Genomic DNA, 26,553 nt, shown 5'->3' with positions numbered 1-26,553 from the left:
AAGACAGAAAGACCAACAACCTGCCTGCAGTGAGTGAGTGAAAGGCCCTCGGAGTTAACTTCATCGCAGGAGATTCCAATGATTCTGAAAGCTTTGGCTTCAACAGCGTGAAGCCGAGCTCGGTGTGAGGCAGGAGCACCAGCCCAGAGGGGGGATCATTATTCCATTGAGCTGCGGATGAAAGCCTTGTATGTGGTGAGGAGCTCAGGTGTGCCAAGGAAGGACTTCGCATGATGGAGGATGCCCAGTCGGCGAATCGCTTTGGAGGCCAGCTTGGAAATGTGGTTATCCCAATAAAGATCATGGCAGATAGTGACACCCAAAAGATTGAGCGACATAACTTATTGGAGGGGATTGTTGAGAAAATAGATGGGAGGGTGTTCCAGTCAGTCTTTTCAGAGAGACATAGTAAGAGTGTGAGATTTGTCAGGATTGAAAGACATGTTCCACTTGTTTGACAAGTCTGATTTTTTCCAGGTCGGTAGAGAGTGAGGAGGCTGCAGGCTGCCGATCTGAGGGATGAGGAATGGAGCGGCAGAGAGTGGAGTCATCAGCAAAGAGATAGAGAGGATTTCCAAGAGAGTCAGAGAGATCATTGATGAAGACCAGAAAAAGCACAGGGCCCAGAACACTGCCTTGGGGAACTCCAGCCTGAACAGGAAGAGGAGATGAGAGAAACCCATTCAGGGCCACATGTTGAGTGCGACCACAGAGGAAGTCCGCAAGCCAAGCGTGGAGCTTTCCATGGATACCCTAGGAGGAGAGTTTGGTGAGCAGAGCTGGGTGCCAGACCATATCAAAGGCACGTGATATGTCAAGGGAGACAGCTCTGATTTCCTGTTTGGCATTGAGGACCTCCATCCATTATTGAGACAGCAGAAGCAACATGTCCAGAGTAGAATGACCTGGTCTGAATCCAAATTGATGATCAGAGATCAAGCCATTGGAGAAGAGGAAGGATTTGTTATCTGAAGCAGTGATGGATTCCATGACTTTGCTGATAATTGGGAGCAGGCTGATTGGTCTGCAGTTGCAAGGATCTGTTTTTGCACCTTTTTGTGTAATGCAGTAATGTTTGCCGATTTCCAAGATGCTGGCAGATGACCTTGAGGAAAAGAAAGGGTGAAAAGAACAGAGAGAGGGTGAGATAGAGCACTCTCGGCAAAGCCAGGAGTGAGCGGACGTGCGGCGAGGCCTAGTTCACACCAACGAGCGCATTTTACTGCCTGGGACGCGAGGGGGTTTTGACGATTCCTGACAAGATTCAAGAGCCGATTTCAGTTAAGTGCCACAAACTACACATTTATTTTTCAGTTATATTTCCCTTTGTCTGTATTTGGGTCTGTATGGGAGCGCTCCACTTAGGAATCATAGTTTATCATGCATTATTTTGTGACCGGCATTTTCTTGAAATAATCCGGTATTTTTGTACATTTTAAATCCGTGTTGGTTTGAGTTGATTTTTTGCAGGGTCGAGGACTTAGGGTGGACTCGTGAAGGTAAGCTCTTCGGCCTGCATCCCTGCACGCTTAACGAAGGTCCGCCATTGAATTGAATCCGTCGGAGTTAAAGCTCGTTTGGTCATCTGTGTCACCCTGCGGTATTCACCACAGGGTAATCACGCGGCAATATGTTCACATACTTTTGGAAGACTTGAACACATAAGGGATGGTGTACACTGCTCCTTTCCTATTCCATCTCCAGGTACTGCATGACGTCATTTCCGGGCACCAAAGGGGGCCCGGCGATGACGTGCGCTGAAACTGAGTATGCAGTTTTCACTGCGGTTTCTTGCTTTCTTTCTTGTTTGTTTTGTTTTTTGTTTGTTCCGGCGATATCTCAACCATCCTTTGACCTAGGAAGCTGAAATTTTGGCACAATAGTGAGCACGTTCTTTTGCAAATTACTTTTTTTGTTTCGATTAATCAATTAATTAATCAATTCCTTAATTATTATCGATTTATTTTCATACTTTTTTATTTCCTTTCTCATCTGATCGATATCTCAGGCACCTTTTGAGCTAGGAAGCTGATATTTGGACACGATAATGACCAAGTGATTTGGCTGTGAAGGGTATTGTCATGCAACCACCTAAATTAATATCAGGCGATCGCGAATGTCGATCGCGAAGGCCTTAATCCCTGAGGTGGAAACTCAATGGCAGATTCCGGAACCAAAGCTACCCAAGAGCGCGGGATGGAGGGAAGCGGCGAGAGCCCCTTCAGGGTTACCTGTTAAATCAATCACCCGGAAAACTGCGTTCAAGTATGTACAGCAAATAATAGAAGGGTTTATCTATCTATAATTCCAGTAATCTCTGTCTGTCTGTCTGTACGTTTGTCTGTGACCGCTGTTTCTCGACAACCACGGGTCCGATATACTTTTAACTTGCCAGGTATATTGCTGGGGACCCGAGGATGTGCCTTTTCAAGGTTTCATATTAATCGGACAATTACTTACCGAGCTATGTCCAAAAAACGATTCAACCAATCAGAGAGCAGCGAACGATCGCGTGTGCCGAACGTGGCGGGCACACTCTGCCTCGGATGGCACATTTGAGAGCGTATTCATTTATTTCACGTTTGCAAACTATGTTGGCGTTAAACTATGTTTTACAACTAATAAAAACGAATTTGCGATTCATTCGCTTTCCTGCGCGTTTGTGCACGCGATGGCGATTTCTTTACCAAACTCCGGAAGCCGTTCGCTTTGGACCAAACCATTGCATGTAAATAGAGGGGGGGGATTGTCACCACTCGCAAGCCGTTCGCTTTGGACCAAACCATTTCATGTAAATAGAGGGGGGGGATATAATTTTAGATATAGATATAGTACGGGCATGCCCTAGTTAAATGAAAAGCAAGGACAGGAAAAGCATGCGCCGGTAAATCTAATTCCTAAATCGGGATCCCGCACACCAGATATCAAATACAAACATGGGAATCTGAATTAAGGAAAAGAACACGCCATGTACTGGTAAGCACGCTACTCGGTCTTACCTGGTCTTTGTCGTTGGCTTTGGCCGCCGTCCAACACGCGGCTCCTTTCGTCCCGCGGCATGCCTCACTCCAAGTTCCAAAGCACCGAGCACCGAGCACCACGCACCGATCACCACGAGGTCGACCCTTGTACATGGTCGACAAGCCAATCTCACCGGGACGGCCAACTCAGGCCGTGAATGTTCCAGGAATCTGCCAGATTCTGCGAGCCAATGCAACCAGGGATCTCACGAACTGCCAGGGCCAGGAATCTCACTAGTGCGCCACTGCTCAACTTGTGTGTAACTCACTCGGGATCTCTGAACGACTCTTGCACTCGAACCAAAGTGCGTCTCACGTCTCTGTCTCTCCAAGCAACTCAACTTGGGATCCAACTCGACTCAACTATCCAAAATGGCGTCCGGCGCTCGTTTATATCTCCGGCCGGTCACGTCGGCCTTGGCGCGCTGCCAACCAATCAGAGCCTCGTAACTTCCCGCCCTCTGTCGACCCGCTTCACACCTCCCGCGTCCATTCGCGCCAAACGAGCACAGCCCTCCTGGGCATGGTACTCAAGGTGGATAGGCCTGTCCAGAGGTGTAGGTGGCGGTGGCCATTATCGGCGGTGTCCTGGCCTGGTCTCTTTCAAGTCACTGTCAAGGAAGGGAGTCATTTCATGTTGCACTAAGGATATCCTAAGTGTCTACAGTTGTGCATTGCCATACGGGACAAAGGTTTGGCTAACCAGGTGAGACATACAATGGCGCTACTCCTTAATCCCAACACTACTTATCACTCGAACCTCCTGGTAGATTCACAATTATATATCTTAACCGACAAAACGCCTACACATGAAATTACAGGGTAGTTTTCCTTACCGTGACAAACGAAGCATGTTACCTACTCAGATCTAACTGCTCTACATATCACTCTACCACATCGACATAACAGTATTTTTGATTTACTGATTAATTAATTTATTATTTTTTGATTAATCAATTAATTATTAATAGTTTCGATTAATGACATTTAATTTTCAAAAAGTTACAGCTTCGGATGAAACTGGTGGTTGAGGTATGTTATTTGCCAATTGATGAAGAAATTGTTTTCGGATTATTTTTTATTGATTTTAATTATGCAATTAATCAATCAATTATTGAACACTTCTCCCTCCCGGCATGTACCCGGTTTAGAATAGGTACACCGTATCCCTGTGCATCGTAAGAGGCGACGAAGGGTCGGCGTCAGGAAGGCATCCGGCCATAAAAACATTGCCTCAAACAGGGAACCATGATTTTCATGGGGCCCGCAAGGCTAACCCCCGCTATAGCGGGGTAAATGGCCTTAAAACGATCACTCTATTTCTATATTCTCCCTCCCAATACCGTCTCGATGTGCTGCACAGCGGCGAACTTTTAATGCATCTGTACTTGGTTTTTTATTAGTTTGTTTTTTGCATACAAAGTCGAGGCTCGTGCAAGAGATGACACATTAAACACAAAAATGCAAACGGACACATGAAACACAGACAAAGAGGGCGGGAGACAAGAGGGGGAGAGAGGGGAGCACCCAAGCACAACAGTTGAGAACAGGGACATCGGGAGATCTGTGGAAGGAGAGGGTTGAGGGGTGGGGGGGAGGTTTGGGGAAGCTTTTTCAAAGTGTGCATTACTCAAAGTCGGAGAGAGTTTAAAATGATCTCATCGTATTTTTATGCTTCTGTTGATGAAGTCGCCGGTGGCATTATGTTTTCAGGTTGTCCGTCCGGCTGTCCGTCCGTCAGTGATAGATTTTCGTTGCCGCGATAACTTGAGAACGGCTAAAGGGATCTAATTCAAACTTGGTACAGGTATGTATAATGATGTAAAGATGAACAGATTATATTTTGGGGTGAAAGGTGAAAGGTAATGACAGGTTAATATGTGATAATTTGAGAACAGCTGAATGGATTTAAAACAAACTTGGGAGAAGTGTTACAATGACGTAATAATGTGGGCAGAGGGATATCGGTCGAAGTCGTGACATCGAAGAGTGTCCTTCTAGTTTTAGGTTGTCGCACAGTCCACTGGTTTAAGATTGGGTGTTGTTTTATATGCAGCCTATGTCTGCTGGCTGCATCATTTCTGGAATCACAGCTCTTTGGCTGATGCAGTGCCCCCATTACAAGTAAGCTCGCACTCATGTTTCCGACCTCAGAAGGGTGACAGGCCAGTCAACCCACCTGGTGTTATTTTAACGGCACGACAGGGGCTCAATCTAAATACCTTAAGATCTCAAACCAGCTTCAAGATTGGATGCACAACTTTGTGTGTAAAATATTTTATTTCGGCAGAAAAACATTTTTCAACATTCCATGAAAAAAAGTAAAAGCCCAAACGACCAATGCTGCCACTAATGCACTGCTTCATGGATGGCCATCCTTTATACTAGAGGAGAGCCATTTGTCTGTGTCTGGTATGTGTGTGTGTGTTATTGGTTGTTCCCTCCATATGAAGGTTTCAGAACGTGGAACAGAGCCCTCCCAAGACCCAAAGTAGCCAGCTTCGTGTGTGTGTGTGTGTGTGTGTGTGTGTGTGTGTGTGTGTGTGTGTGTGTGTACACGCCGCCACCACCGGTCGTCATCACGATTCACGAGTTGAAGACTGGACGGAGCCTTCCCTGGTCCTGAAGCATCCATCTTCATCCATCAAGGAACCACAACTCATGGACCATGCCTCTCCTTATCTGTGCCCCGTCCCCGAAAGTGGTGACGATATAGATCCAAGCGACCTCCCATGTGGCCTCGAGGATATTCCGAGTGTGTATAGTATTATGAATTTTGGGATTGAGTGATTTATAGATCAGGTAGATCTGTGTAGGTATCATGCTCAGACTGCCGTGAAGAAGAAGAACCATTTTGATGTACATAAGTGGAGGACCTGTTCAGCCCGGATGTTGGATTAAGTTTGTATATTTGTGGCCATACGAGGATGGCCTTGTGCTAACAAGAGTAGGGATTATGTTAATTCCCCTGTTTGTGAGACCTTGTGATTTATCCATTGTCCCGTATGGCACGACACCATCGACACTAATGATGCCCAACACCACATGCATACCAATTAAATTCCCCCCCACAATAAAACTCACCGGAAGTGCAGGCAGGAAGCACCCACGCATTGCGCCAACATGGTGTTAAAACATTGTTCAGGGTGCTGAGGCCATGCCCACCTCGTGATGGATTGGTCGAGGGGTTGACGGGGAGATCACACCATTGAGCCAGGTGTCAACCAACGGGAAGGCCAGGGTAAGGAGCGACTTGTGATTGGTCAAGGCAGGGGCAAGAAAAGCTGGCCCCTGATTGGTGGAAGGAAGGCCAAGGGGGAAGCAGAGCGCCGATTGTCCAGGTACCACCGATGATGTCAGGGGCAAGTAAGAAGCGGCACGCTGATTGGTGGAGAGGACAGCTGACGTCACAAGACGGCCAATAAAAGAACTGGCTGGCCAGAATTTTCCCTTCTTGTTTTGGATCCCTTCGTACCCAGACCTCTTCCCTCTGCTGCCTCTTGGATACCTTTGCCCTCGACCTCTTGCTCCCGTCGCCTACCTCTTCCCTCGACTCTTGCTTCTGGTGCCTGCGTGCGAGTACATGCTGACGATAGTATGAGTGCTGTGGTGCGAGACGGACAGTGCAGTGAGGCCTGTTTTCGCGCCATCGGGCAGTTTTCCCGCCAAGCACGGAGCCGCGTCCGGCGGGCAGTTTGGGGCTGTAAAAATCAGTTTGGATTTCAGAATGGAAATTGATAACTCAGCTGGATTGCTCTGTTCTGAACTTTTGACATGGCAGCAAATCTTTAAATATGGATATTGGTTTGTGGGATTAATTAGACATAACAATATTACAAAATCTTTAAATATGGATGCCAAAGAAACTGTATTTGAAATTATGGAACATGGATATTCTTTGAGCAATATGGAAAGTAGAGCTCGTGTTAACTGCTCTGGTTGGCTTGGGAGAGAAGCTTGCAGTGACCTTTTGACCTGCCACAAACAGTTTGCTGGCTAAAGTTCTCTTATCTTCGACTGCACATTCTTCCAGTCGACAACTTGTGAAATGCCTGGACGGCGGCATCTACTTGTCTGGGATACAATGAATTATGATGACTTTGAGACGTATCTGCTCTTTCTCAAAGAGCTCAAAGAACCCACACAACTATATAGTCGACAGAACTCTCGGAGTGAAGAGAGAACCTGTGTGGACGTCCACAGTGTATTGTTGTTAAAGAAGTGTACAGTCACGTGAAAAAGTAAGTACACCCCAAGTAAAGTTTTGTCTTTTTCAACATATTTCAACATACAGCTATTTGATCTTCATTTCAACAATATTGATAGATAAAGGTGATATAATATAACAAATATCATGAAACATTTACATTTTGTAGTCCATTGTATAATTTAAATAAACATAAATTCAAATTTCGCATGTGGAAAAAGTAAGTACACCCCTATATTTATCACTACTTCAAATACCTAAAATTAGAATCAGGTGCACCAGCTCAGGTGCAAATGATTAGAACATCGCCAGAGAGGATCTTGGAGGAACCTGTCTTATTTCAACCTCAGACATTTAGTTTGGTTTGCTCTTTGTTGTTGAAGTGTGCGGCGTCACCATGCCCAGATCAAAAGAGCTCTCTGAGGCCTTCAGAAAGAAGGTTATAGATGCCTACGAGTCTGGGAAGGTATTTAAAAAGATCTCCAAACAATTTGAAATCAATCATTCGACTGTCCAGAAGATCATCTACAAGTGGAGAAGATTCCAAACAACTGCCCACTTGTTCAGGCCAGGCCACCCCAGTAAGTTCAGCCCAAGAGCAGAACGCAAGATGCTGAAAGAAGTCTCTACGAACCCCAGAATGTTATCACAGGACCTACAGGTAGCTCTTGCCACTGTTGATGTCAAAGTGCACGTCTCCCATCAGAAAGAGGCTGCACAAATTTGATTGACATGGGAGGTGTACCAGGAGGAAACCTTTGCTGTCCAGAAAGAACATCAGGGCAAGATGAAAGTTTGCCAATGAACACCGAGGCAAAGACCAGCACTTCTGGAACAATGTGCTCTGGACAGATGAGTCAAAGGTAGAGCTATTTGGCCACAGTACCAGAAGACATGTTTGGCGAAAACCAAACACAGCATTTGACCACAAGAACCTGATACCAACTGTAAAGCATGGTGGTGGAAATATTATGGTTTGGGGCAGCTTTGCTGCATCAGGGCCTGGGCAGCTCACCATTATATAATCCACGATTAATTCTTCATTGTACCAGAGATTGCTTGAGGATAATGTGAGGCCATCTGTCGGAAAGTTGAAGCTCAACCGAAGGTGAACCTTGCAACATGACCCCAAACATACCAGTAAATCCACCAAGGAATGGCTGAAAAGAAAGAAATGGAGGGTTCTGGAATGGCCAAGTCAAAGCCCAGATCTAAATCCTATTGAGATGTTGTGGGGGGATTTGAAATGAGCTGTGCATGCAAGAAACCCCTCAAACATCGCACAGCTGAAATAATTCTGCATGGAGCAGTGGGCATAAAATTTCTACCAGTCGATGTGCGAGACTGGTAGACAGTTATAAGAAACGCCTACTTGAGGTTGTGTTACGGATTCGTAACTTCCGTTGTTGTGGTTTTCGCCCACTTGACATATTTCTGATATTATGTACTATTATTAATCTCAAAAGGTTTATTATTCATGAACAGTTATCTAAAGTTAAAAAGGCTAACTTTAAATGATACCGGAAACCGAACCGGGAGACGAGGGGAGAGAAGAGGAAGAGGCGTGGCGAGCAAAGTCGGAGAAGACGCGTGACGTCGAGGCTCCGTAGCGAGCGTGGTCTACCGACAGTCACGAGGGAATTTTGAGTTCCTTGAAAGGACATCCGGCAATAGGAATTATCGCTGGAATTGAGAAATCTTCATAGCCAGGTTTGGGCGATGAGATTTCGATGAATCCTCGCCTAGTTGCATCGACTCAAGTAAGAGCGGTCGGCCATTTCGAGCCTCGCGCTTCAGACACCTACAAAGGCTTTGCTTCGTGTCAGCTTTACCCCAACATCCTACCGTTTGTCGGGGATGTGTGTGTGCGACCGCTTCATCTCCAATTATGTTGCGGTTTGCTGAGTGAGCGGTGAAGGTGCTCCTCTGGAGGGCGCCTTTGTACAGTTTCGGCGGGGCGACCGCCATTGCCACTGTACGCGATTCGGGTCTCGACTGGAGAGCGAGATTCGGGCTTTGACTGGATATCGTTCTAGCGACCGCTGGAGCGAGTCACCTTCGCCTTGGAAAAGGGTTATAGAGACATTGAGGAGTGGCCTTTTCACTCGCTGGGAGCGCAGTGAGTTATTTGACTTTAGTGATGGTACCATCCTAAGCTATAAGGTATATAGAGTGCACTCTTAATTGCCATTTGTTGTACCGTTATTCTTGTGTGTGATTTTTAATACAATCTCTGTTCATTTATAATCATTGGTGTGGTTTCACTATTGATTTCTAACACAGAATAACATATTTTTCTGCCGGGGCTCCTCTCGGGGTTCGGAGGTTTACCGAGACCAGGAGATCGGTGAGGACCCCGTAACAGAAATTGGGGGCTCGTCCAATTGACTCGTGGGCTCGAAATTGGGTCTTTGTCCGGGATATAAAAAAATAAATAAATAAAAATCCCTAAATTTCGTCCGGGAAAGAATTCCCTAACATTCTCAGAATTCCCAAATTTGGAACTTTTTCCAACATTCCCAAATTTTTCCAAAAACCCAAATTATTTGTTTTTTTTAAAATTTCTTGTGTGAAGGTTAACAGGTGTTCACTGATAGTCACCATGGTGTTTGACACCAAAAAGTTTGCAGCATCCCCTAGTGAGGCACAGTTCCAGGCATTAAAGAAATCGGTCCTCTTGGTATTGGCCAGACATTTTATCTTGGAGGTCCGAGCGAATATGAGGAAAGCAGAGATGCAGAGATTGGTGATAGAATCTCTGGTGGGACAAGGAACATGGGAAGAGGGAGCCATGGATTGGTTACCCGAGGAACAAGAAAATGTTGAGCTCCGGAAACTGGAGATGCAATTGCAGAGCCAGGAAAGAAGAGCAGCACAGGAAAGAGAACTCGAGGAAAGCAGAGCAGCACAGGAATGAGAACTCGAAGAGAGAAGAGAAAAGGAACAAGCAGAGGAAAGGAGAGCTGCAAGGGAACTCGAAGAGAGAAGAGAAAAGGAACAAGCAGAGGAAAGGAGAGCTGCAAGGGAACTCGAAGCAGAGGAGAGAAAAGCCGAAAGGGAGTTAAGGGAACGTGAAATGGCGCTTCAGCAGGAAATTAAACTAAAGGAGCTGGATTTAATGAAAGAACGGGGAGAGGTACCATCCATGCCGACTGGTTCGACACCTTGTCAGAACACCTGGGATGTTGGCAGACATGTTAGGCTGGTTCCACTCTTCAATGAAAAGGAGGTAGCCAAGTTTTTTTTACACTTTGAGAAAGTGGCTCGAATGCTAAAATGGCCGGAGGAGTCCTGGACCAATGTTCGTGCAAAGTGTTCTGGTGGGTAAAGCTCAAGATATTTATTCGGCTTTACCGATTGACCAATGTGCAGATTATGAGATAGTGAAGAAAACCATTCTCAAAGCCTATGAATTGGTCCCTGAAGCTTACTGGCAAAAATTCCGGAATGCCAGGAAGAGGGAGAGTGAGACCCATGTGGAGTTTGCCAGAATGAAAGAAACAATGTTTGATCGGTGGTGTGATTCAAAAGGGGTCGGGAAAGACTTCGAACTATTGCGACAATTGATCCTGGTGGAGGAATTCCAACAGTGTGTCCACGAGGACATTAAAGTACATCTGGAGGAAAGGAAAGTACCAAAGTTGTATGAGGCAGCAACCATGGCAGATGACTATGCCTTAACACACAGGATGGGGTTCCACAAACTGAACTTCTTGCCCAAACCCAGCCAGGGGAGCTATGGTACATCAGGGGCGGAGAATAAAAATCCATGGGGGCAGCCTCGAGATGATTATGAGGACCACTCTGATACCACGACTTCTAGAAATCAGAAGACAACAGTTCCAAGGCAGACTTATCCTCCGGGAGGCTCGAGACAAACCACGAGGTTCTCCTCCGGGCCTACTTGCGCTTTTTGCCATAAACCTGGACACTTGATGTCCCACTGTTATGCTCTGGAAAAGGAATATCAGGAGCGGAGTTCGACTAGTACAACTCCGAATGCAATGGCAAATGTGAGAAATCGCCCTCAAAAGGGTTACCAACCATTTATTTCAGAGGGGTTTGTGTCACTGGATGGAGACTCGACTAACCAGAGACCTGTTAGGGTATTGAGGGACACAGGAGTACATCAATCTTTAATGCTTGAAGACATTTTGCCATTGTCAGAGGAGACGGCAACTGGTGATAGTGTTCGTTTACAGGGGATTGGTGGCTGTGTTAGAGCTCCACTTCATGTCATCCATTAAGAGTCTGATTTGGTGTCAGGACCGGTCTCCGTAGGTTTACAAGCCACTCTTCCTGTAGAGGGAGTATATTTTGTTATCGGGAATGATTTGGCCGGTGGTCAAGTTTTTGGTAACCCGATGGATGTTAAAAAGCCCAGTAAGGAAAATAACCTCACACCAGTTAGGGATGGCAGCCAATTTGGCAAGTTATTTGTAGGTGGACTGAACTTCAAAACAAAGGAAGAAGTTCTGACCTCTGTCTTCAGCAAATATGGACCGCTTTTGGAAGTGCGGCTGGTAAAATACAGGGAAACACAAAAGTCAAGAGGGTTTGGCTTTGTCACGTTTGAAAACACAAGGGATGCCAAAGAGGCAGAGAAGGATTTGAATGGTAAGGATTTGGAGGGTCGGACCATAGGCGTAGAGAAAGCAGGCCGTAGGCGTCGAGGGAGCTACAGAAGAGGGAAACGTGGTGGTAGTTTTGGTGGTGGCCGCAATCGATATTACTGCGGAGGCTCCCAGAGTTACGGCAGCTCCCGAGGGGAGGATTATCAGGGTAGTGGCCGAGAAGGAGACCGCTATTCAAGTGGCTACGGTGACAAGCGGTCCACCCGTGATTATTACAAAAGTTAGAAAGAGTAGAAGCACTGAATGCTGTGGAGCAGCCAAGCAAAAATTCCTACACAGATTAACCGTGAACTCCACGTTCCTAAAGGCATCCATGTAGTGAACTTTCCTACATGGATTAACTGTGAACTCCACGTTCCTAAAGGCGTCCACGTCGTGAACATTCCTGCACGGACTAACCGTGAACTCCACGTTCCCAAAGGCGTCCATGTAGTGAATACTTCCAGGCCTCACCACCCCAACCACCATGGAACCTGGCTTTCAGCTTGGCCTCCAGGGAAAAGTGCTGTCGATTTGCTGGACTTTGGATTTTGATTACTACCCCTTAACCTTCATTCAAAAGAAACTAAAAGGACGAATCAGAGGGTGATGAGATGGAGTTTGGCTTTGCACGAGTCTAACTGGGAAATTGAACATGTAAAGGGCAGGGACAATGTCGTTGCTGACGCTGTGTCCAGAGTGAATTAACTTTGGAAAGCTCTGTGGGTTGTGTGAAAGTTTGTTGCTTTATTTTTGGAGAATATTGATTATTATTGTTCACGGGAATTGATGATTTGGGTTGTGAGTTTATTTTTGTTTGTTTGAAGAGTTTGCCTGCAAAGAAAGTTTTCGCTGTGTTCAAACTTTCTTTCTTGAGGGGGGGAAGTGTTACGGATTCGTAACTTCCGTTGTTGTGGCTTTCGCCCACTTGACATATTTCTGATATTATGTGATATTATTATTCTCAAATGGTTTATTATTCATGAACAGTTATCTAAAGTTAAAAAGGCTAACTTTAAATGATACCGGAAACCGAACCGGGAGACGAGGGGAGAGAAGAGGAAGAGGCATGTCGAGCAAAGTCGGAGAAGACGCGTGACGTCGAGGCTCCATAGCGAGCGTGGTCTACCGACAGTCGCGAGGGAATTTTGAGTTCCTTGAATTTTGAGTTCCTTGAAAGGACATCCGGCAAAAGGAATTATCGCTGGAATTGAGAAATCTTCATAGCCAGGTTTGGGCGCTGAGATTTCGACGAATCCTCGCCTCGTTGCATCGACTCAAGTAAGAGCGGTTGGCCATTTCGAGCCTCGCGCTTCGGACACCTACAAAGGCTTTGCTTCGTGTCAGCTTTACCCCAACATCCTACCGTTTGTCCGGGATGTGTGTGTGTGACCGCTTCGTCTCCAATTATGTTGCGGTTTGCTGAGTGAGCGGTGAAGGTGCTCCTCTGGAGGGCGCCTTTGTACAGTTTCGGCGGGGCGACCGCCATTGCCAACTGTATGCGATTCGGGTCTCGACTGGAGAGCGAGATTCGGGCTTTGACTGGATATCGTTCTAGCGACCGCTGGAGCGAGTCACCTTCACCTTGGAAAAGGGTTATAGAGACATTGAGGAGTGTCCTTTTCACTCGCTGGGAGCGCAGTGAGTTATTTGACTTTAGTGATGGTACCATCCTAAGCTATAAGGTATATAGAGTGCACTCTTAATTGCCATTTATTGTACCGTTATTCTTGTGTGTGATTTTTAATACAATCTCTGTTCATTTATAATCATTGGTGTGGTTTCACTTTCGATTTCCAACACAGAATAACGTATTTTTCTGCCGGGGCTCCTCTCGGAGTTCGGAGGTTTACCGAGACCAGGAGATCGTTGAGGACCCCGTAACAGTTGTTTCTGCCAAAGGGGGCAACACCACCTATAAGAGCCATGGGTGTACTTACTTTTTCCACATGTGAAATTTGCATTTATGTTTATTTAAATTATACAATGGACTACAAAATGTAAATGTTTCATGATATTTGCTATATTATATCACCTTTATCTATCAATATTGTTGAAATTAAGATCAAATAGCTGTATGTTGAAATATGTTGAAAAAGTTAAACTTTACATGGGGTGTACTTACTTTTTCACGTGACTGTATGTGACTGCAATCTGTTTTAGCAAGTATTAAATAAATTGCCCTTAAGAACGTGGTATTCTCTGTCTTAGTCATCTTATTGAGGATAGAAAATAGCAACAGGGCCGACACCATTCCTGACAGATACTGCAGCCAGTTGAGCTAAGTGCAATAAATCACACACCCATTCCTTTCCATTTATTTTCCCTTTGTCCGTGTGATACGTCTGGTGTGGGAGTGCTCCATATAGGAACCTCATTATTTACTGCATTTCCTTTGTCCCAGCATTCCATTGCAAATAAATCCTTATATTATTTTCCCTGTATATTTCAAATCCGTTCCCACTCGAGTTAATTTCTACAGGATTGAAGGCTGCCGTCGGGATCCGTGAGGAAAGTGAATTTCAGCAGCCTCATCCTCCACCTCCTTACCCCTCCCCCCTCCCCGCGTGCATGAACTCTGCCATATTTGAACTGAACGCCTTCGGAGGAAAAGCTTGCTCGGCTAATCTGTTTCCTGGAAAAGATTTTAATCGCCAGGAACACGACAATATGATGAGGTATGTGTGTGACGAGGGGCTGTGATGAAGTGTGTGTGATGATGCATGAGCAAGCATCCATCTCCGTTTTGGTAACGGTGTTCTGAGGGTTATTTACAGGATCTTCACTGAATAATTAATCCCGGACACCCTCCAATTTTAGTTCATTTGTCGTAATATTATTTTTTATTTTTAAGACCTCAGTGAAGTTGTTCTTCATCACAAGTGTTGCTCCAATTATCACGAGCACAGTGTCGGTGATCTTCAGCTTCCAGGTTCTCTTGACTTCAATTTTCAGATCCTGTTATTTGGTCTTTTTCCTGATTTTGGCATTATTACAAAGTGGCCGAGTACTAACACCTCAATTATCTATGCCGTATTTTTACATCCACCACCGAAGGCAGGCGGACATTGTATGTTCACCCCTGTCTGTCTGTTTGTGAACAGGATATCTCAAAGTTGTGGACTGATTTGGACAACATTTGGTGGAGAGCTTGTGTATGTGACAAGCACCAAATGATCAGATTTTGATGAAGATCAGGATCCGGATACTGATTTTTCAAGTGATGATTTGCCATTGAGAAATATAGCCAAAAACGATATGCAGCACAATATCTCAAAAGGTTATAGAAGGATTAGGACAAAAAAAAACAAAAAAAAAAACAAAAAAAAAAAAACTTGGTGGACAGGTTGGTTCATGTGACGAGTAAAAATTGACAATTTTTGTGAGATTCTAATTTGGATCTGGACCAGATAATTAAAAAAAAACAAATCCTCACCATTGAGGTGAAGCCTCAATGAAGCTTGCTGGGTAATGTATCCTGTGATGTCGTTTAGCTGGGCCAGCGGAGTAATGTCTTTGACTGAATTTTAATGGTAAACATATTTTTCCCTGAATTGCAGCCTGGACTCCATCATCGAGTGATGTGGCCTGACATGGTGCAAAGTGTGGGGCGATATTGCATTCTTTTCAGCCTTTTTCCCCCCACTGCCATGCATGATGAACATTTCGTGGGTAATTCAGTGCTGCATTGAGTGATTTCTCTCCCAATTGCATTTTCTCTCTGAACGTACGACTCTGAAAGAAACAATCCAGTAATTATGAAGGTCTTGTCATCCTTCCTTCGAGGAGAGACCACGACATGATAACATTTGGTGAATGAGTTGGTTCAACGACAATAACAAACTGATTAGATTTTAGTCCAGGTCCTAATCCACAAAAGGTAAACTGTTCAGCTTGGCAAAGGTAGGTTTGGCCGTTCTGGTCCTTCTTGTATCAGAATAACTATATTAGTCAGGTTCACTATGTTAACAAATATAATTTCGTTCAAAATTTTGGTAGATGAGCAAAACTATACATTTTTGGAATATTCAGAGCATGAGGAATCCAAAAATTAATGTTTACATTTGCGTAGACACCTTTGCGAAAATGACACTCAGGACAGTGATGAAGATAGTCAGGTTCACTATGTTAACAAATATAATTTCTTTCAAAAATTTGGGATTAGCAAACCTGTACATTTTTGGAATCTTCAGAGCATGGAGAATCTGAAAATCAATGTTGGCATTTGCACAGACACCTGCATGGCCGCCATTTTGGATTTTGAAAATGGCCGCCATAAAATACATATTTTGCGCGATCTCGGCTTCTAGTCAACCTAGAGACTTAATTAAATATGCTAATCCTATATTTTCTGGGTCAAGGAATCCACTAAAGGCCTCAAAATGGTGCTCAGGATTATAGAAAAGCAACAAACAAAGGTAATTGAAAACCATTGTCTTTATGTTTGTGATATAACTGTATTACATAATACATGATATTGCAAGTCCTTTGAAGTTATAGGTTGTTATAGGAAGTTATAGGTAGTATCAGATTGAACTACAAGTCCTATACACAGGATCTACGAGGTCTATACCGTTCAGGAATATGCTTTTACCGATCTTCATCACTGTCCTGAGTGTCATTTTCGCAAAGGTGTCTATGCAAATGTAAACATTAATTTTTGGATTCCTCATGCTCTGAATATTCCAAAAATGTATAGTTTTGCTAATCTACCAAAATTTTGAACGAAAAAACATAGTGAACCTGACTATATCTGGTCGCAATGATTTGTCTTCTACACTCACGCTTGATGGGATAGACAAGGAGTACATGATAATTACATCCTTGTTTTCAATTATCGTTTTGGGTTTTGATTGCACAATTACCTCAGGCACCGGACGTGGGGGAGGTTGTGTTTTCTCCCCTGTGTGTTTGTCCGTCTGTGAACAGGATATCTCAAAAACTTGTGGACGGATTCAGACGAAATTTGTTGGACAACTTGGCTGTTTGACAAGGACGAATTAACTTGATTATGGTGAAGATCTGAATTAGCGATTGACCTATATGGGTTTTTCAAGGGCCGATGCCAAACTTTAGAGAGCATGGGGATGACCGATAGACCGATAGACTTTAGAGAGCATGACCGATAAAATGCCGATTTGTGCATCCAATTAAATAATTTAATAATAAAAAATAATTACACAAAATTGTTGAACTAAGAGAAATAAATGTATTTAACAATGTATTATTCACTCAAAAACAGAAAAGTACATTGCACTTGTTAACAGCAGCATTTCTTTCCAGTTAGTCTGCTACTCATGTTTAAAAAAAAGAAACGTATAAAACCAAAGCAAAAGAGTTGGGAAAGACTTTGCAGAATAATTGAAAATAAAGTTTTTGGGCACTCGTGTGAACAGCAGCATTTTCTTCAGTAGGTCTGCACTCGGCATCTTGTTCTTTTAAATCAGTAAATTTATCATCAACAATATAAATTGTCCACACAAAAACAAATAATTAAAACTCTTAAAAACCTCAATAAGGTAAAAGTTTTAGTGCACTTGTTAACAACAGCATTTCTGTTTAGTTTTGTTCAGTAATCCCAGTTTAAGAGCTGCAAGTTGAAATGCAGAAAACAAAGTTTCTGTGCACTTTCTCCAGTCAGCTCTCTTCTCACAAATGGCTCAAACCTCACTAAAAACTCTCTCGCTTCGAATGGAGGAGGGTAAGTTTGAACCGTGTTAACTCAGTAGTAATGTTCCAGGTGTTGATTTACGCTTTGATCGGGAATTACTTGCTGTACAACTTGCGTCCTTGCCATTAAGCACTGGCGCCATTTCTCAGAGGGACAAGCGACTGCAGACGTGCGAGATGGAGCAATAACACGTTTGTGATGCCCTTCGATGTCTGGACCCACTCACCAGCTACACTGGACCGGTCTTGGTGTCAACTTCATTTTATTTTCACCCGTCCTCCACCCTGCGTGTAAACTTCCTAAAACAACTAGTGGGTCAGATGGTTGCTGTTTGAAGAAAGATTTGGCTCTGAATATGAATGTCTCAGACATCTTTTCTTCCATACTAAATTCCTATTTGGCATTTCCAGCGCTCCCAGCAAGCTCTCACGAACATTCCCCAGTAGCCACATTGACACGAGGGGAAGCTCCAGCTTCCTCGCACCACGAGAAGGAAAGCTTTTTTTTTTTGTGTGTTTTAAAAATATCAACCATATCGACGCCATCATCAGCCGATGCCGATAACCTCAAAATGCCAAATATTGGCCGGCCGATACATCCGTCTTCCACGAATCTGAATATGGATCCAGATATGAGAATTTTAAAGTGATTCTTCACCAATGAGAGATGGAGGCGAAAACGATATATAGCATAATATTTCAAAAAATTGTGGATGACTGAAATGACAAAACTGGGAAGATGAGATGTTAAGATAACAAGAACAAGCAATTAGATTTCGGTTCAGGTCTGGATCCAGATCCGTCCTCTCAATGGGATACAAAACAAGCTGTTCAGCCTGGTAGAGGTAAGTGCTCTACCGAGTGCCATTGTAGGTTTTTTTGATGAGAATGGGATATTGACGTTTTTGTCGATATGCCCGTGTATGCATTGTTGTGTCTTCATGTGTACAGGTGTTCTGAGAGGAGTGTTTTACATAGCCATAGAAGGTGGTTCACACTTTGTTTCTTCCTTGCAGAATCTACATCTGTCTGACTGACTCAGTCCTACCTTCTTCTTGAAGTCATCGGTATCATGCTCATGGTAATGGACGTTTATTTTAACTCATTCTCCATCACGGTTCAGCTGATCTCTCAGCCAATCCAATGAGCCTCCTTTGTGTTTATAGAATCTGTCCATGTCTTTTCCATTCTCCTGTTATTTTGTCGTTCTCCCATTTGTCTGTGTGAATTTGTTCATATTTATTTTGTTTGTTTGAAATCATGAGGGCTGTATTCACTGAAGTTACCATTTCATGAGGAGCATCTTCTATTTGCACATGCCCTTGGAAATATTTTTACAAGTTCAGTTATGTATTCTTTGATGTTGAGATAAATTTGAGGAACGACTAAACGCCTTGCTGCACACAGCACATGTGTAGGGCTTCTCTCCTGTATGCAATCTTTGATGTTCATGTAAATGTGATGAATGTCGAAATGCTTTGTTACACACCAAGCACTTGTAAGGCTTCTCTCCCGTATGCAATCTTTGATGTTGAGACAAATGTGATGAATGTCTAAATGCTTTGTTACACACCAAGCACTTGTAGGGCTTCTCTCCCGTATGCAATCTTTGATGTTCATGTAAATGTGATGTACGATAAAACACCTTGCCGCACACAGAACACTTGTAGGGTTTCACCCTATTCTTTGATGTGTATTCTTTGTCGTGTATTCTTTGATGTCGAAGTAAATTTGATGATTGACTAAATGCCATAGTGCATTGTGAACACTTGTAGGGCTTCTCTCCCGTGTGTATTCTTTGATGTCCAAGTAAACCTGATGAATGAGAAAAGGCCATGGTGCATTGTGAGCACTTGTAGGGCTTCTCTCCCGTATGCAATCTTTGATGTTCATGTAAATGTGATGAATGTCTAAATGCTTTGTTGCACACCAAGCACTTGAAGGGCTTCTCTCCCGTATGCAATCTTTGATGTTCATGTAAATGTGATGTACGATAAAACACCTTGCCGCACACAGAACACTTGTAGGGTTTCTCCCTATTCTTTGATGTGTATTCTTTGTCGTGTATTCTTTGATGTCGAAGTAAATTTGATGATTGACTAAATGCCATGGTGCATTGTGAACACTTGTAGGGCTTCTCTCCCGTGTGTATTCTTTGATGTCGAAGTAAACCTGATGAATGAGAAAAGGCCATGGTGCATTGTGAGCACTTGTAGGGCTTCTCTCCCGTATGCAATCTTTGATGTTCATGTAAATGTGATGTACGATAAAACACCTTGCCGCACACAGAACACTTGTAGGGTTTCTCCCTATTCTTTGATGTGTATTCTTTGTCGTGTATTCTTTGATGTCGAAGTAAATTTGATGATTGACTAAATGCCTTGGTGCATTGTGAACACTTGTGGGGTTTCTCTCCCGTGTGTATTGTTGGATGTCGAAGTAAACCTGATGAATGAGAAAAGGCCGTGGTGCGTTGTGAACACTTGTCGGGCTTCTCTCTCGTGTGTATCATTTTATGTTGAGATAAATATGAAGAGTAAGTAAATCCCTTTTGACACACAGTGCACCTGTGTGGCTTCTCACCTGTGTGCATTTGTACACATTCTTTCAAACATGATGAAGAGGTGAAGTCTTTGTTGGAAAGAGAAAACCTGCGTGGCTTCTCACTTCTTTGGATCTGATGTTGCAGGACCGTTATACACCTGTCACCATTGTTGTTGTTGCTGCTGCTTTTAGACTCCCTGTTAAATTTATCAACATCCTGCCAAAAAGTCCATGTCATGCGATGACTGAGAGAAACTTCTGTGTCGACCAACGGGGGAAATTTTCCCAAATGTTTATCTGGAAAAACAATTTACCAACAGTGTCAATAATTTACTTTTGCAATGAAACAAACACAAAAAACGAGTTCATGGAACATTGTGTGTGTGTGTGTGTGTGTGTGTGTGTGACTGTGTGTGTGTGTGTGTGTGTGTGTGTGTGTGTGTGTGTGTGTGTGTGTGTGTGTGTGTGTGTGTGTGTGTGTGTAATGTTTCGCATGTGTCACGTATAATATGTGTGGATATAATATACAGCACAAGTAGAGCAATATTCACAGTACATCACTCCCACTCCAAATAAATAACATATCCTGCAGCGTGCGACATTGCGGGGGTGCATTGGGCGCCTGGCGATGCCACCGTGCAGCACATGGAGGGAGCAGTGGACAGTGATTGATTAATTGCGTCATTAAAATAAATAAACAACAACCGTAAAATAATTAATTTCTTAATCAACCAGCTAAGAGCATACCTAAACCACCACTGTTTCATCCGAATCTGGAAATATTTAGAAAAGTAATTAATTGAAAAGTTTAACAATCGATTGATTGATGAATCAATAAATTAACAAGAGAAAAATGACCACAGTGTGGTCACCAGCTGCGACCTGTAGAATCATGAGGATATCCATTGCAATATGCACTACCAAATTCGACCAGTCAATAAATTATATGCCTGCACATTGCACCAGCGTCTTTTTGTCTTTCAGTTCTGGTCTTGTCCTTTGTTTTGCGACGCAACATGCTTCATCAACTGATTACATATAATGTATAGACGTGAATGTTATTTCTGTTAATGTTAATGTTAATTCATTAATGTTATTTATTGATGTTAATTCTGGGTGGCCGTGGGATTTTTTTTGAAACGGGCGTAGTCGGTAGGGGAAGTACGAGTGTATGCACATGCGCTATTCAAAAAGGCACCCCAACAACAAGAACAACAATGCGGTCCTCTCATAGAGCTGCTCGTCACAGCTAAAAATACCCTTTGCAGCCAAATTACGTATTCACTGCCGTGTCCAAATATCAGCTTCCAAGCTCAAAATGTAACTGAGATATTGCCCAGATGAGAAAGAAAATAAATAAGTACTAAATACATCATCATAATCATCATCATCATCATCATCATCATCATCATAATCATTTTACGGCCGTTTCCATGCTTTCATGTGTAATCCGTGATTCACCTCATGGCTGCTTTCCAGGCTGCACGATCCGTTGCTAAATCATACATCAATTAAAACATCGATAACCATTAAGTAATCAATCAATTTATTGACATATATATTGTTGTGGATATGAGGATTGTGTTTTTTTTATGGTATAAGTACATTGTAAAATATCACCCTCCGTCCTCCAGTTGTGTATAAAGGTCAAAGTGCGTCCCGTAGTTAGGTCATATACAATCACGTTTAGCCAATCATAGATTCCCTGCTTGTTGGTAGTTATTTCCTTATTCTGTGTATTAGGCTAAGGCTTTGTCTTCCATTAATTGACACTCCATTGCACCGAATTCAAATAGATAGATCCACTTTTATTCCCAAAGCCCCATTCCCAAAGCCTCGATTGCCAACTGCATTCGCCGCAGCTGCTGGGCGGTTTTCACCGCTCCATTAGCCACGAGGTGGGCTCGGAGAAGAAGGGGGAGGAGCCGCCGAATCCAGGGTGTGGCCCGCCCATCGTCATCAAAAGGGTGGAGCCAGCGAGCCCTGACCAGCCAACCAGGGCTGGGGAAATACCATCACGGGCGTGGCGCAGATCTAAAAGCGCGTTATATAAGCGTGCGTGGAAGCCATAATGATGAGTTATGAGTTCTGGGTTCTGAGCACTAAGAGGTTCCAAGAAAGAGTTGCGCCAGAGACGGAGAGAGAGGAAGGGATCCCCACGGAGAGTTGCGCCAGTTAAGCAGAAGAGTCCACCAGAGTCAAAGGTGGTTGTGTCAAAGTTCTGAGTTCTAAGGAGCAGCTTTGGAGAGCACACAGTGCACAGGAGGAGCTTCGCCGCGCAGTTTGGAACCGTGGCGGTTTGGCGATCGCAGCTCGAATATTGACGGCGGCTGTCCGCTTCCAGCCCGACCGATCCCCACTGAACCTTCCTCTCCCGCCAAGCCATCCACCTCCAGCGATCCGTTCCTGCCTTCATTTCCCCATTCGTGTGAGTCTGCCTTTTGTTTGTTCTGTCCTGGGTATTAATTAAGACTAATAGATAAGCTAGAATTTTCACTGTGTCCTTCTGGTCCGTCCCTCTTTCTGCATTATTTTATTATCCTTCCTTCTTCCCTGGTTTCTTTTGGTCCTGTAAATAGTAATAAATCATATTCGTATTTCAAACCTTTTTGCCTTCGTCTTCCTCTTCTTCACATCCGTGTCGTCTTTGTCTTTTCCCTCATTGAATATCTGTGGCATGATTTGGCCAACGTTTCAGGATCGGGTTAGTCTTGTTAACGGTTCGGGCCGCGGCTGCCATCCGCTTGGCAAATCAACATCCCAATCCGTAGTCATGAACGAAGCTGCTCACCGGCCTTTTCACAGCTTCAGGGACCACGTCGGTCAGCAATAATCGAGGGGACTAATCCCCCCTCAAAGGGGAACCATAGGCCGACATTGGGTTCCGTAACAATATATATAGTCAAATAATGACAGCCTCAATTTTTTCCTTCGGCATCTTCTGGTGAAGTGTTATGAAGATAGCTGAAAGCATTGATGAATTGTCGCATTCACAGACAAACAAACAAGCATACATACATACAAACAAACGTACCCACCAACAAACGAGACAGACCAACATGATTAATTGACAAACATAGTCAAATAACATTGACAGCCTCACTTTTTTTTCTTCTTCGGAATCCTTTGTTTTTTATGATACGTCAATTAGTCAAAACAAACAGAAAGAAAACACAAACAAGTAGACCAACATTCAAAGCACACCGCCCCCATGTCAAATAAAAACAACAACATATCCTCCAGCACACGACATTTCTGGGGCACCTTTGGCGCCCGGCAAATGGAGACCGAATTGGGACGGAGCGGTGTACAATAATGGATTTATCAATTGTATAATTAAAATGGATAATAATAAAATGATTAATTTCTTTATCAATTGGCTAATAAATATACCTAAACCACCACTGTTTAATACGAATCTGTAAACTTTTTCAAAGTTAAGTAATTAATAGAAAAATTAAATAATTCATCGATGAATTTATAAATCAATAAATCAAAAAGGCTTTCATAGCCAAATCACTGGGTCATTATTGTTTCCAAATATCAGATTCCAAGCTCAAAAGGTGCCTGAGATATTGCCAAGATGAGAAAGAAAATAAATAAGTATGTCCCATGTGCATATCGACTGGCTCAACTCCAGGCGCAATGAGAGCAGCCCTTTGCCACATCAAAGCTGCCTCCTTGGTTTGGTTCCCTTTGCCACATCAAAGCTGCCTCCACGGTTTGGTTCTCACTCACATCAAAGCTGCCTCCCCGGTTTGGTTCTCACTCACATCAAAGCTGCCTCCCCGGTTTGGTTCTCACTCACATCAAAGCTGCCTCCCCGGTTTGGTTCCCTTTTCCACGTCAAAGCTGCATCCTTGGTTTGGTTCCCTTTACCACATCAAAGCTGCCTCCTTGGTTTGGTTCCCTTTGCCACATCAAAGCTGCCTCCTTGGTTTGGTTCCCTTTGCCACGTTAAAGCTGCCTCCCCGGTTTGGTTCTCACTCACATCAAAGCTGCCTCCCCGGTTTGGTTCCCTTTGCCACATCAAAGCTGCCTCCCCGGTTTTGTTCCCTTTGCCACATCAAAGCTGCCTCCCTGGTTTGGTTCCCTTTGCCACATCAAAGCTGCCTCCCCGGTTTGGTTCCCTTTGCCACGTCAAAGCTGCCTCCCTGGTTTGGTTCTCACTCACATCAAAGCTGCCTCCCCGGTTTTGTTCCCTTTGCCACATCAAAGCTGCCTCCCTGGGTTTGTTCCCTTTGCCACATCAAAGCTGCCTCCCTGGTTTTGTTCCCTTTGCCACATCAAAGCTGCCTCCCCGGTTTGGTTCTCACTCACATCAAAGCTGCCTCCCCGGTTTGATTCCCTTTTCCACGTCAAAGCTGCATCCTTGGTTTGGTTCCCTTTGCCACGTTAAAGCTGCCTCCCCAGTTTGGTTCCCTTTGCCACATCAAAGCTGCCTCCTTGGTTTGGTTCCCTTTGCCACATCAAAGCTGCCTCCTTGGTTTGGTTCCCTTTGCCACGTTAAAGCTGCCTCCCCAGTTTGGTTCCCTTTGCCACATCAAAGCTGCCTCCCTGGGTTTGTTCCCTTTGCCACATCAAAGCTGCCTCCCTGGTTTTGTTCCCTTTGCCACATCAAAGCTGCCTCCCTGGTTTGGTTCTCACTCACATCAAAGCTGCCTCCCCGGTTTGGTTCCCTTTTCCACATCAAAGCTGCCTCCCCGGTTTGGTTCCCTTTGCCACGTCAAAGCTGCCTCCCTGGTTTGGTTCTCACTCACATCAAAGCTGCCTCCCCGGTTTGGTTCCCTTTGCCACATCAAAGCTGCCTCCCCGGTTTTGTTCCCTTTGCCACATCAAAGCTGCCTCCCTGGTTTGGTTCTCACTCACATCAAAGCTGCCTCCCCAGTTTGGTTCCCTTTGCCACATCAAAGCTGCCTCCCCGGTTTGGTTCCCTTTTCCACATCAAAGCTGCCTCCCCGGTTTGGTTCCCTTTGCCACGTGAAAGCTGCCTCCCTGGTTTGGTTCTCACTCACATCAAAGCTGCCTCCCCGGTTTTGTTCCCTTTGCCACATCAAAGCCGCCTCCCTGGTTTGGTTCTCACTCACATCAAAGCTGCCTCCCCAGTTTGGTTCCCTTTGCCACATCAAAGCTGCCTCCCCGGTTTGGTTCCCTTTGCCACGTCAAAGCTGCCTCCCTGGTTTGGTTCTCACTCACATCAAAGCTGCCTCCCCGGTTTGGTTCCCTTTGCCACGTCAAAGCTGCCTCCCTGGTTTGGTTCTCACTCACATCAAAGCTGCCTCCCCGGTTTTGTTCCCTTTGCCACATCAAAGCTGCCTCCTTGTTTCCTTTGCCACATCAAAGCTGCCTCCTTGTTTCCTTTGCCACGTCAAAGCTGCCTCCCTGGTTTGGTTCTCACTCACATCAAAGCTGCCTCCCCGGTTTTGTTCCCTTTGCCACATCAAAGCTGCCTCCTTGTTTCCTTTGCCACATCAAAGCTGCCTCGCTGGTTTTGTTCCCTTTGCCATATCCAAGCTGCCTCCCCGGTTTGGTTCTCACACATCAAAGCTGCCTCCCCAGTTTGGTTCCCTTTGCCACATCAAAGCTGCCTCCCCGGTTTGGTTCCCTTTTCCACATCAAAGCTGCCTCCCCGGTTTGTTTCTCACACATCAAAGCTGCCTCCCCGGTTTGGTTCTCTTTTCCACATCAAAGCTGCCTCCCCGGTTTGGTTCCCTTTGCCACATCAAAGCTGCCTCCCCGGTTTGGTTCTCTTTTCCACATCAAAGCTGCCTCCCCGGTTTGGTTCCCTTTTCCACATCAAAGCTGCCTCCCCGATTTGGTTCCCTTTTCCAAATCAAAGCTGCCTCCCCGGTTTGGTTCTCACTCACATCAAAGCTGCCTCCCCGGTTTGGTTCCCTTTTCCACATCAAAGCTGCCTCCCCGGTTTGTTTCTCACACATCAAAGCTGCCTCCCCGGTTTGGTTCTCTTTTCCACATCAAAGCTGCCTCCCCGGTTTGGTTCTCTTTTCCACATCAAAGCTGCCTCCCCGGTTTGGTTCCCTTTGCCACATCAAAGCTGCCTCCCCAGTTTGGTTCCCTTTGCCACATCAAAGCTGCCTCCACGGTTTGGTTCTCACTCACATCAAAGCTGCCTCCCCGGTTTGGTTCCCTTTTCCACATCAAAGCTGCCTCCCCGGTTTGGTTCTCACTCACATCAAAGCTGCCTCCCCGGTTTGGTTCTCACTCACATCAAAGCTGCCTCCCTGGTGTGGTTCCCTTTGCCACATCAAAGCTGCCTCCACGGTTTGGTTCTCACTCACATCAAAGCTGCCTCCCCGGTTTGGTTCTCACTCACATCAAAGCCATTGCATTCGGTCCGAGATCCAATAACCGGGTTAGATCTCGATTCATTCAGTCATGTTGTTGAATAAACAGCTGAGTTGGGGATCTCAATCACGACAAAACTCAGTCTCTCTCAAGCTCAAAAGGCATAACATTGCAAAAGTGAGTTCGCAAATGC

The 26,553-nt window shown here is 44.6% G+C and overlaps 1 protein-coding gene across 1 annotated transcript in view; it reads right to left on the bottom strand.

The window, feature by feature from the left end:
- LOC137419668 (uncharacterized) overlaps positions 1-26,553 on the bottom strand; it is a 160,789-nt gene that overhangs the window by 89,811 nt on the left and 44,425 nt on the right. Inside the window, 1 exon segment of the mRNA XM_078785316.1 lies at positions 18,861-19,955. Coding sequence (XP_078641442.1) covers positions 18,861-19,955 — 1,095 coding nt within the window.

The sequence above is a fragment of the Myxine glutinosa genome, chromosome 1 (genome assembly GCF_964187855.1).
Source record: "Myxine glutinosa chromosome 1, kmMyxGlut1.1, whole genome shotgun sequence".
Taxonomy (NCBI): Eukaryota; Metazoa; Chordata; class Myxini; order Myxiniformes; family Myxinidae; genus Myxine; species Myxine glutinosa.
This window is presented reverse-complemented; position numbering and strand designations above follow the sequence as displayed.